At 43.2% G+C, this 11,835-nt stretch overlaps 2 protein-coding genes across 3 annotated transcripts; one reads left to right on the forward strand and one right to left on the reverse strand.

Annotated features, from left to right (window-relative positions):
* The first annotated feature begins 1,336 nt into the window (after positions 1-1,336).
* LOC111665281 (gap junction gamma-1 protein-like) lies at positions 1,337-8,952 on the forward strand. 2 transcript variants are annotated; one of them, XM_023420217.2, is made up of 5 exons: positions 1,337-1,533; positions 5,613-5,884; positions 6,012-6,237; positions 6,329-7,018; positions 7,342-8,952. In XM_023420217.2, exons 2-5 carry the CDS (start codon positions 5,645-5,647, stop codon positions 7,353-7,355), a joined length of 1,170 nt encoding a protein of 389 aa, XP_023275985.1. In that variant the 5' UTR covers positions 1,337-1,533; positions 5,613-5,644; the 3' UTR covers positions 7,356-8,952. The 2 variants fall into 2 exon arrangements, with proteins under 2 accessions (XP_023275985.1, XP_023275986.1); XM_023420218.2 differs by lacking the exon at positions 1,337-1,533 and adding an exon at positions 1,561-1,714.
* A 416-nt stretch (positions 8,953-9,368) lies between these two features.
* Positions 9,369-11,765, reverse strand: inha (inhibin subunit alpha). Its single transcript, XM_023420219.2, has 2 exons — positions 11,334-11,765; positions 9,369-10,496 (listed from the first exon to the last, which is right to left on the reverse strand). The coding sequence occupies exons 1-2, from the start codon at positions 11,632-11,634 to the stop codon at positions 9,748-9,750; spliced, it is 1,050 nt and encodes a 349-aa protein (XP_023275987.1). The 5' UTR covers positions 11,635-11,765; the 3' UTR covers positions 9,369-9,747.
* Positions 11,766-11,835: the final 70 nt, after the last annotated feature.

An 11,835-nucleotide genomic window follows, 5' to 3' on the forward strand; every position in this document is an offset into this window, starting at 1 on the left:
GAAAGTAGGGATATTCTAATGGCAGATACAATCAAGTGAGTGGGAAAGGTTACATCTAACATTTTTTAGAGCTTAGGATATCTATTTTTCTAGTGTGTCCCACCTCTAACTGTATGGTGGTGGAATACTAAAGTGCTGGAGAAAACGTTTAAATACGTATTTGATGCAATGTTATGGCAGCAGCGCCTTCCTGTGTTTAACCCTCGTTCTACGGTGGGACCTAGTTTGTATGCTAATTTGGATGTGTAGTCCTTGAGGCATGATTGGTTGCAGGTGCTGGAGGCGTACCCACACCCCCACCCCCCGCCTCGTAGCTGAGTTCTGATTGGAGCGGCACCTGTTCCAGCCCACCAATCAACCTGACGTCATTTGGGACCGAGTGTACAAAAGCCTCGCCAATTTAACTATTGCGTCAGTTGTTACCCACAGGTGATTAGCATAACTCCTCCAATGGTGTGTATGCAAAGTAGTACGTGTGGTCCCCGAGTTATGATTAGCTGCAGCTGCTGGAGGCGTCCCCCTCCTGCCCTCGTTACCTGAGTTCTGATTGGATCGGCACCTGGTCGGTCCAGCCCACCAATCAACCTGCAGTCATTTGGGACCGAGAATACAAAAACTTGTCCAGCCCAACGGCGGGGGTAGTAGATAAGTAAAGTTAGCTAACGTAGGTCCTGCGTCCCAACACAAACTACAGCCTCAAGAACTAAACATAACATTAATTAAGTGGCAGTTGTGTAAAATGTAAAAAAAAAAAAAAAATTTTAATGAACATATAAGAATAGCTTCTTTACTCAGTCTATTGTTCCAGTACAGATGAGCCTAAATTATATGTATATATCTTATGCACAATTAACCTTGTTTATGAACTCCACCTTGTAAACTATAACTATAAATGTATGAATGATACATTTATTTGAATGTGGGCCTGTACATATTCTATTATCATTGATGGTTGTCCCTTTTTTCATAGCAGAGCAGCCAAACACCATGTTTATATGCTATAATAATGTATATGTAATATATTTCTTTAAGAATTAGAGTGAGGAGAAGCAATAGAAAGGTCATAGAGGCTTGATTGTACCTCCTGTTATCTCCTATTAAAGTCCCCATGGAGGCCTGAGGTTTAACTGTGACACTTATACAGCATCATCATATTATAAAATGAATAATAGGATCCCCATAGTCTTTTGTCGTGAGGGCCGAACGGTAGTCAGCGTCGTGGATCTCAGGTTTCAGGCGAGGGGCCTCCTCTGAATGGGGCCGAGTTGTGGAGGAGGTGCGGGAGGAGGAGGAGGAGGAGGAGGAGGAGAAGGAGGGGAGCAGCCAGGAGCCTGCGGGAATCAGAGCGCTTTCTTTTGTCCTCTTGTTCGGGACCCCGACACATGGGGTCAACACGGGCTGAATGGGTTCATACTGACGGCTGCCTCGGACGCGGACGCACGCAGACGCCGATGAGAGCGCGCACTTAATTAGGAAAACCTGGTCGAGCAATTAAGCACGAGGAGAGAAGACGCGCGTATTGGAGCGCAGAAGGTGGGTGTTTGGCACCGAGAAAAGTTTGTTACGACAGTTTAGTTTCTTTTTACAACTTAATTAAGCCTCATTTGAGTTCGTTTGACAACTAAAAAGTTTATTTTACGAGCAGGGTTTAGTCTAAATTTACCAAGTGGGTTCCGCGTTACGAGTTTTGGATCTTGCTCCTTGCCGGAGAGCGGTGAGTCGTCCTATTTTCTTAGTTTCAGGTCCAAAGGGGAAAATGTAATCAAATACTTTGTAAAAGTCATTGTTAGTGCGACTGAGAATGTTATGTTATAAGGTGATATGGTTTGATAAAAGTGCCTAAAAAGGCTGTTTCAATACCACAGGAGGTTCAAAAGTTCCACATCGGGATGACTAAATCACCTCACACCAGACTGTAAGCATTACAGTGATTTTCCTTAGTTGTTTTAATGAGTAATTCTCTCACTGACAGTGGTTTTAACTTTCCTGACGAATCGTGACTCTGGTTCTTTGAAATGATGGCTTCATTTTCTAATTCACCGGATTTTTGTTTCCCCACTGAAGCTTGGCAGCACTTTGTTTTCCTCCAGAAATGCCACAATTTCCAAAACAATTCAGTCTGACTCAGCAGAGCGTGTTCATAGCCTTCAACAGCTCTGCTGAGGAGCTTTTAAACTTCCTTTCAACTTCTTTTTACTGCTTGTCTGAAACAGAAAAGGAAATATGTGTTGTGGATAAAGTGCTTTCCCCAACTGGATGTCTGTTGCAGATTGAAGAGTTTTTTTTGTTGTTTTTTTTTTTTTTCATGGTGACAGTGCAGAAGACAGAAGGGGATGATTGACATTTGTAGATGCTATGTTCTTCTCTTGCTGGTCAGACTGCATGGGGATTTCATGTGCCCCCTGTCTGCTCCCTGAACCCTAAAATCCAGCTTTCTGCTTTTGGTTAGGCAGGAATGTTAACTCGCCTTCGCTTTGTCCAGATCCTTTGCCCAAAAACTCTCCATCCCCCTCCTTCTCCTCCTGCGGACGAGTGGCTCCTGAAGCAGAAAAGCCATTAAATCAGTTGAGCTGGGTTTAGCCCATATGAGCAAATAAGCTTCTGTTTAAAACCTGCCTTTGGTCAGCTGTTGGGAGGGTGGCACTGCAAAAATGTTTGCCATTGCTTGAGCCAGGAAGCCAGTTTGTCTAAGTCAAATACACTGTTGGGTGATGAGCTACTTTTCTATTTGTGTCTTTTATTTAGAGAGCAGCAGAGAGCAGTGAGGATTTACAGTGTGTTAACAAGGGGAGCTGTAAAGGTTTTCATCTGAGTAAATTTAGTCTGCTGCTGCTGCTGCTGCTGCTGCTGTGGGTGGAGAGAAAACTTCTGAGAAACCTTTGAGAGGAGTCTTTACTCTTCCTCCTTAGCTCTGCACGCTTGGAAACTTTTAATGGACCCTCTAAGCAGGAGCTACACTCCTCTTTGGAGCACTAACACCTGCTGTATAAAGTTTATATCACAATGAACAGCCAAAATGAAAAACCTAAACTACGGTTTGACCCACTTGTGGCGACCAGCCAGCGTCTAAAATTACAGTCACTTTTTTCACTTGCAAGAGTCTGTTTTTTTTCAGACTGAAATAATTTACCAGACAGGAATAGCTCACCCACTACTAGGAAATACACCACCCTGGCTGTGACGATTCAGTGGCATTTTTTTTTTTTTTATGTGTCAGGCATCAGTGGATCTGCTTTGTACTGGATACAGTATGTCTTAAATGGAAGTAACGGTGGAATTGAGGCATCACTCATGCACATAAAGCATTGAAAAACCCTGGAAAAAGGTTTTTAAAATGTACTGACAATGTGGATATTTGCCTGGGTTATCTCGCACTCTGCAGACTTTACAGTGACTCCATGACCCCAAGCTGTCACTCCTCTGCGCAGGTCAAACGCAGCCTGTACTTTCTTGTTCTGGCAGCTCAGCATGTTTTGCAGTGTGTTATTTTGTTGTTTTTTTTCAGTGTACTGATATTAGATGACCATTAGTGGTTAGCCTGCGGCTTCATGACGATAAAAGCCCTCATTTCTCCCAAGATGCTTTCGGTCACTGTTTTCTGTTACGGTTTGAGCTGGAGAGGGCTGAGGATCAGATCTGAGAGTCTCGGTGGAGGAAACCAAATAAGGTGGTAACTGGGTCAGGTGATGTTTAAAGGGACAATCTGCCTCATTGAATGTCAGATAAGACTATTGAGCTGTGAGAAACCAACATGGTTTTAATGAAGGTGGGCGGGGTTTGTAATTGTATGGTAGGGGTAAAACAGATGTCCCCCTTGCAGCTGTACTCTGGTCTCAGGGTCACACAGGTTGTCCGTTTTGTCAAACACCAGCCATTCCCATGACCGAAATCTACATTTAGCAGGCACAGGATGGTTTTATAGAAATAATGGTACAAAATCTCTGCAGTAGATGAGTCTTGCCTTTTTTTTTTCTTTTTTTAAAAGTGTGATTTAGTTCTACATTTAGTGCCTGAAACCCTTAAATACTTTGAATCTGAGTCCAAGTGTTTCAGGGTCCATAATTTTGACTGTCTGGATCTAACCAAGACGGGCCAACTTCTAACATGTGTTTACAGCTTTGGTGTGGCTAGTGGGTCCCTGGACCTCTCCATGAAGGCGTGTTTTTTTTTTTTTTTTTTTCTTTTTGGTGGAATATTTTTCTGGTCAGGCTCAGGCAAGTCAGACTCAACATTTCTCAGCATCTGAAGGTGCCAGTTTTAGAGGGAGGATTTTGCAAAGGAATTGATGAGTAACCTGGCAAGTGGGGGCGTGAGTATCATGTCCTAATCTGAATCGACATGCCTATAGATGCTTGTAATGGCCAGTTGCTGTGAGTCCTGAAATGCTGGTTATTTTCTTTTCTTTTCTATTCTGAAAACAGAAATTTAGAGAAGGTCCAAAAATTCAAAGGATCTTTATTATGGAATTAATATCAGAGCCTGTTTTCGGGCCCTGCTTTAGTGAGAAATATATTCATCCAGGTATTAAACCAAACTGATATTAGAGACCTTTTTAGTAAGCTGAGTGCTGAAGTTGATGTCCTTTCAATTTCAAATTTTTTGCTACTTTTTCGAAAGAAAACTAATAATATCACTAAAAAAACTACCATATTAAGTTTTGTTCATTGTCTGATTTGTTGCAAAAAATTTGGTGAATCAGGCTTTCCTGTAAAACACAGAGATCCGGTTTAAAGGATGAATCACTTTGTTACTGAACTGGGAAAAAAAAAAAAAGAGCAGCTCCATTCTGTTCATGTCTTTGTGTTGAGGTGTGAGGTTGTGGTTTTTTAAAAGAATTTAAAGGGATAATTTCTGGAAGCGTGACAGGGAATAAATTCCTACCCCCATTCACTGCTTCAGTATCATAATACCTGGAGTGCAAAGCCACAGCAGGTCTCCTCACGCCTAGCAGCAACTTGCCAGCCGACACTTTGATGTTCGATTAAGCAGCTCAAGCTTGGCATGGCAGGAAGCTGGAGGAATGCGGGTTTACCAAACTGCTACCAAGACTAGTGCACTCCGACCAACAGGACAGATTCAGTGTTGTGTAGTTGACGCACGGATACCTGCATGTTCCAGAAGCCTGTGTCTTATTAAAACGAAGCATGGGGTCGGTTTGCTGCCTAGCCCCGGGGTTGAGGTTTACCCAGAATACTTGAATGCAATATTTACACGTGCATTCTTTAATCACTTTGTGCACATGCATCAAACTACCAGGTTTACACATTCACGCTTTCATGTTTGTCCAATGAGGAGCTTGTCAGTCTGGCCAGCAACAAATGTCTATTTGCATTAATAAATTATACAGTAATTTTAACTTTAAGTCTCTGACCAACAATCTCAAACTCAAAATATTCAGTTTTGAATTTTGTGTATTTCTGCTTAAAAACGACTGTTGTTGTTGACTAATTTTAAAACTTTGTGTGACTTAACACAGCTTGTAAATTGCATAGCGTGCCATGACCCTAAAAAGAAGAGAAGAAAAACTGTAAACCAGCACAAAAGCTTGAAATGATAGGTCACAGTGCAAAACAGTATCATCATGTCAGTGTTCCCACTTTCTCCCCACCCAGAGCTGATTTAGCTCCCCAGTCACCTTGGCACCATGAGTTGGAGCTTCCTAACTCGTCTGCTGGATGAGATCTCCAACCACTCCACCTTTGTGGGGAAGATCTGGTTGACGGTGCTCATCGTCTTCCGCATCGTGCTGACAGGCGTCGGGGGTGAAACCATCTACTACGATGAGCAGAGTAAATTTGTGTGCAACACGCAGCAGCCTGGGTGTGAGAACGTGTGCTACGACGCGTTTGCACCACTCTCTCACGTCCGATTCTGGATCTTCCAGGTGAGCTGCATTTCACTTTTGGACAAATGTTGAACATAAAAGCTTAAATGTCCTCCGCAGTGTTCATTTTTAAACGATTGTGTCTCTGGTTTTGATTAATTTCAGCAACACGTGTGTTTTTGTCTAGGTTATCCTGATCACTACCCCGACTATCATGTACCTGGGCTTTGCCATGCACAAGATCACCCGCATGGACGACAGCGAGTACCGGCCCATCCAGAACCGGAAGAAGAAGATGCCCATCGTCAGCCGTGGGGCAGTTCGGGACTATGAGGAGGCGGAGGACAATGGAGAGGAAGACCCGATGATTGCTGAAGAAATTGAGCCAGAGAAGCCCGACAAAGAAGAAAAAAGTAGGGCAGCAATATGTCAGTCACCAAACCTTTTGATGTTCTGTTAAGTAGGTTCCCAAGTCAGATTCTAAGCAGTGTTTGTGTTTTCCAGACTCTCAGAAGAAGCACGATGGTCGTCGGCGGATTCTGCGTGACGGCCTGATGAAAGTCTACGTGTGCCAGCTGCTGTGGCGCTCCGCCTTTGAGGTCGCCTTCCTTTTCGGCCAATACGTCCTCTACGGCTTCGAGGTGATACCCTCCTACGTCTGCACCCGCTCACCATGCCCGCACACAGTCGACTGCTTTGTGTCCCGACCCACGGAGAAGACCATCTTCCTGCTGGTGATGTACGTGGTGTCTTTCCTCTGCCTGATCCTCACCGTCCTGGAAATCGTCCATTTGGGGATCGGCGGCATCCGTGACACCTTCCGCAGACGGGCTACGCTCAACTCCCGAGCCCCGATGCCGGCGCCACCGACCTCCTCACGTTCCATGCCGACAGCCCCACCAGGATACCATGCCACCATGAAGAAGGAGAAACTAAAAGGAGAGCTGAGGGATTCGCCAATGGCCGACTCCGGGAGGGAGAGTTTTGGGGACGAGGGGCCCTCGTCCAAGGAGCTGGAGCGGTTGAGGAGGCACCTGAAGCTGGCCCAGCAGCACCTTGACCTGGCCTACCAGGCAGACGAGGGAATCCCCTCACGCAGCAGCAGCCCGGAGGTCAACACGGCTGCACAGACAGCTGCCGAGCAGAACCGCCTCAACTTTGCCCAGGAAAAGCAGGGAGAGGCGAGCGAGAAAGGTAACAAAGACAGTTTCAGACTTGCTCGTAAATGCGTTTTACAGGCAGATTTATACCAACTCCAAACCCTTCTAGTACTGTGGCAATTAGTTGATTAATCTGTTGGCTGATCAACAGAAAATGTATCTATTGATCTTTTGGATGATGGTTGCAACTTGCCTCGTACAATTTCAGAGCTCAAAAATGAAGTTGGTCCATTGACTGATGGTTTAATCATAGTTTTATTACATACATAACTTTAGCCATGAATAAACCCTTTAAAAAAAAATCCAGTTTGTAATGAACAAACATGCTGAATAGTCTTGTTTTGTCTCTTCTTCTAGGAATACGTGCCTGAGCGTGCTTCCTGCCACAAACGTCTGTCCTTCCATTCCTACTGGCCTTAAACACATGGGGGAAGCACATATGGGAATGCAGTCAGACCACTGAGGGAGACCAAAGCGTGTATGTGTGTGTGTTTGTATGCATGTGTGGATGAGAGAAAATGAGCCTTTCAGTATTAGGGGTCAGTCGAAAAGAGAGGGAAAAAGAAAAAAAAATGCTGACCAAGCTGTGTTGTGACAAATGGTTCATCTCCACGACTCTAAACTTGAATGCCTGCCACATATCGAGTTTCTGCTTGCCGACCTACATCCAAACCTTGACTGTGCCTTGAGCTAAAACCTTGTCTACACCCTGTTCTTTCACCCACTCTGTTTTTGTGGTCATGCAATAATCCTCATCCATTTCAGACCTTGTAAGGATCGCCGTAAGCTTCAAACTCCTGGCTGAGTGTAGTGTTTTTTTGTTTTGTTTTTTTGTTTTTTTGTCGTCTTGACAAAAGCAAGGCTCTCTTTTTATAAAATGTCGCCAAATGTTAATGCCTCACTTCGTTGAGGCTTGTTGGCCTCAGAGAGAAGCTCAAACAACACAGCCTTGGGTTATGTCATTTCTGGAGCGTGTGCAGCAGGCTTAACCTGTGCTAGATGAATCGTGTTTACTTTAAACAGATCTGATGTTAGGGATTATTGTTTATTAGAAAGAGCCCACACCATTTCAGGAAATAACAGAAATTTGAAGCCTGTATATTTACTCCAAACATCCAAAATGTTTTACCTGGGAAATGCTTGAATTCTTTATCGACCAATGTTCCAAGGACATTCCAAGAGTAATTTTATGTACAATCAGTTCATTTAAAATACTCAATTTATTTTACCAGTACTTCACAAATGCCACCTGTTTCACATGACTGTTGAGAAGTAGGCACTTGATGTTGGTAATCCTTTTTCTTCCCTAAATTATGTAATATAAAAATGATTCATGATGTACATCATTGCAGAAAGTTTAAAATGTCGAGGATTTTTTTTTTTTTGCTAACCAGCTGGAAACATCTTTCTTCCAGGCTACTGTCAACAATGAAACTCCATCCTTGTCTTTTGAAATTTACATTCTTCTTTGGTTAGACATACTTTCCATCCTTGACATGCACCACTACTCCTCCTTTGTGCTGAAACATGGATGCTTTTGTGCATCATGGAAAAAAAAAAGAAGAAAACCAACCCAGCTGAGGGGAATGATGACGGTCGGCTGCTAACACACAGCCTGGTGCCATGTAAACACATAATCTTCGTTCATCTTGATCAATAGCTTTCAGTGCTCATGCAGAGTTCATACTTTCTCATCGCCTTGTCAGTTTGTTTTATGATCTGTGGCTGGAAAAAAAAGAATTGCAGATTGCCAAAGGAGCTGTTTGATGCTGTGTTCTTGTAATCATCTCACTTCCAGTTTTGACACTTATTGCAAGGTACGACATTCCATTTTGACTATTGTACTTCAATGGTTTATACGTTGTTTTCTTTTCTTTCTTTTTTTTTTCTATTGCAAGTTTTGTAGTTTTTGTAACTGTAGAGATTATTTTGTCTTCAGAGTAAATAAATAAATATATTTGAACAAGATGTTTTGTCTTTGGGCTTTTGGACTCTTTTTGGTGATTAAGTTGCAGCTTTTATAAACTCTTCACACGTTTTTGTCCGTCAAAATCTTTTTGTTACACAGTGAATAAATCGGCAAAGTTAACTGATATACAAATTGTTGATTTTCGTATGAAGCATGAGCTAAAAATTAAGTATTTGGTTAAAATTAATGGAGTAAAAAATAACCTGTGGCAGAAGAGGAAAGTGAAATATTAACCCAGAGTTTGTGGCATTTACAGAACGCAACAGTTTCATGTTTTAATCAATGATTTAATATACATTACTGCGTATCAGTAAACAACAGAAGACTGTGAAGGCACTGATGTGAAATGATGCAGTTGAAAAGTGGGCCTGCACTGCCCCCTAAAGGTGAGAATCACAACACAAAGGAAAAACACTACAATCATGACATTAAGTTTTACTTATAGATTGTAGTTAATATACATGACAAATGAAAGACAAGAGTTGAATGATGGATAATTACTAAGAGAATTGGCTGATTTAAAGCAAAGGGGAAGTCCCCTAAACTACTAAATACATATATTTTTTTAAGCTAAGCCCCTGCTTGTTTCTGGCCATGCAAACAGTTTGGGTTTTATGTGCTGAGATATTGAACTACCCAAATCTAAATCTGCAGAAACAAGTTGTGGTGTGATTGACAGGCATTGATGATGATATTGATTCTTTTGTATGTTGACTGCAAAAACAGTATAATTGTATATTCAGACAATAAGTATATAATGTACTGTATAATACTGTTTACATAAACTTTCATGTTCAGATACAAGCACATTCTTCAGGTATGATGTTGGGCAATGTCTCGTACTTGAACGAGTATCCACCATCAGATGTTGTGGTGATCCTCAGGGACTTCATGGTCCCTGGGACTGGAGCGCAACACTGAGTGATCCCCAGCATCGTGGTGGTTCGATCCCCGGCCGAGCAGTTCCCATGGCAGTAGTAGAAGGTCAGCACTCTCGGATGGACAATCCAGTTGTCCCAGCCCAGCTCCTCAAAGCTGATTTCGATCGCTTCTCGGTGGCAGTCACTGTGCTGTGGTCTCTCCTGAGAGGTCCGCTGTAGCAGGTCAATAGCAGATGGAGACCAGGGGATGGTAACCGGCGCGTGACGGGGTGAACGGACTGGACCACGAGGCTGAGCGTGGAGGTGAAGAAAGGGCATCTTGTCTGGTTCATTGGCGTAGCACTGACAGGTCAGACAGCGGACCTGGAGTAGAAAAGGGCCTTCAGCCACAGAGACCAGCTGGCTCTGATCCAGGTGGAAGGTGGTCCATCCGTCTGAGCTCATCTTTGATGGAGTCTCTGCTGCCTGAAGAAGCTGCTGTGCTGAAGTGACAATGAACAGCTTGGCGGAAATGTTTGCTGTGGCTCCTTCACCTGCATAGAACCAGAGGTGGGCAGATGTGACCACGGTCTCCTGGTGGTTCATGGACGGCTGGAAGTAATATGTGAAGTGGCTTTCGGGGGTTTCATCAGGAACTGAGTCAGATTTGGCACAAGATGAGTCTGCCAAAGAAAGATTAGAGAGAGGTCAGTGAAGTTTATTAATTATTAATATATTGTAACTTCATCAGAGTCCTGCTGTTATTTAGAGGAGGCCTCAGTGTGTGGACTCTTTCAGATCAACACATGCAAACAGGAAGTCATCAGAGTACCATCAGTAATTTTAAAGAGTCACTTAATATGCAGTGATGCACAGGTGTACTCCAGGACATTTTGACAGCACAGGTATAGCTACAGGTGCAACAAAGCCCACTTCTGACCATTAAAAATCTATACCCTTTAAGTAAATCCCTTCTTGATTGTTTCCATGAACACATTTATTTTTTTATATCATAAACTAATGTTAAAGTGCAACTATCTGGCTTTATTAGTTTCAAATCTGCAGCACACAGAAAACTTAAAGATGAGACATTTCAGAATATTTGTAATTTAGATCCTTTAGCGCAACTCACTTCATGGCAATCATAGGTTGAGCGATTCTTCCCCTGAAAAACAACTTTTACCAACCGAGCAACTTTGCTGTTCACCGTAAATTATCTATACGTTATTTCATCTATAATCTGCAAACTCTAAACTTTCCAAAGAAGACTGTTGTCTGGAAATAATCAGATGATGTTTATTTAGCAGACGCTAACATGCAGTTGCTGACTGGATAAAGTTCAATTTCACAATTCATTTTCACATGATTAGGTCAGCTTTGCTGAGCATGCACAAGAAAACTATGATAAAACTGTCTGTGCTATGATGTCTATGACATGCTGTGTTCTACACTTAGCTTTTTGAATTATTGTCTTGAATTTAAGGATCAAAAAAACATACAAACAAACAAAAGATTCTCACCAGAACTGGGAAAGATAATAATTTGAGACATTTCCTGGTTTGGACGGGTTTGATGGTTGACCCATGTTGTCCTGCTAGTCCTGGGGGCCCTACGATGCATGTGCCGTGCTTCTGGTTGTGCCATATCCACATCAGGACCCTGCACTGCGGCCGCAGGGGGCTCTTCCAGCCCGAGGCCCCCCAGGACCCGCTCTCTGAACCACGACAACACTGCCTCCCCAGACAGCTCCTCTCCTCTGCAGGCTTGAAGCAGACTGTGGATCCACAGAGGACCCAGAATGAGAAGAGCACAGGACACCATGACTGCAGTGTAAGACAACCACTCGACAACGAAAAAGTCCAGAGAGGAAGTCTGACTTTTTACTGGTCCAGAGGAGCACAGAGTTTCTTCTCCTCGAGATGGAGGCCCAATCAGCTCCACAAAACTGCTTCCCTTCTGTGACTTTCCTTATTCTCACATGTATTTGTTTGGCTCTGCAGCTATCTGGGTCTGTGTGAAGTC

This window comes from Seriola lalandi, unplaced genomic scaffold, assembly GCF_002814215.2.
Source record: "Seriola lalandi dorsalis isolate HSWRI2012SDOR001 ecotype SW California unplaced genomic scaffold, Sedor1 jcf7180002054630, whole genome shotgun sequence".
Taxonomy (NCBI): Eukaryota; Metazoa; Chordata; class Actinopteri; order Carangiformes; family Carangidae; genus Seriola; species Seriola lalandi.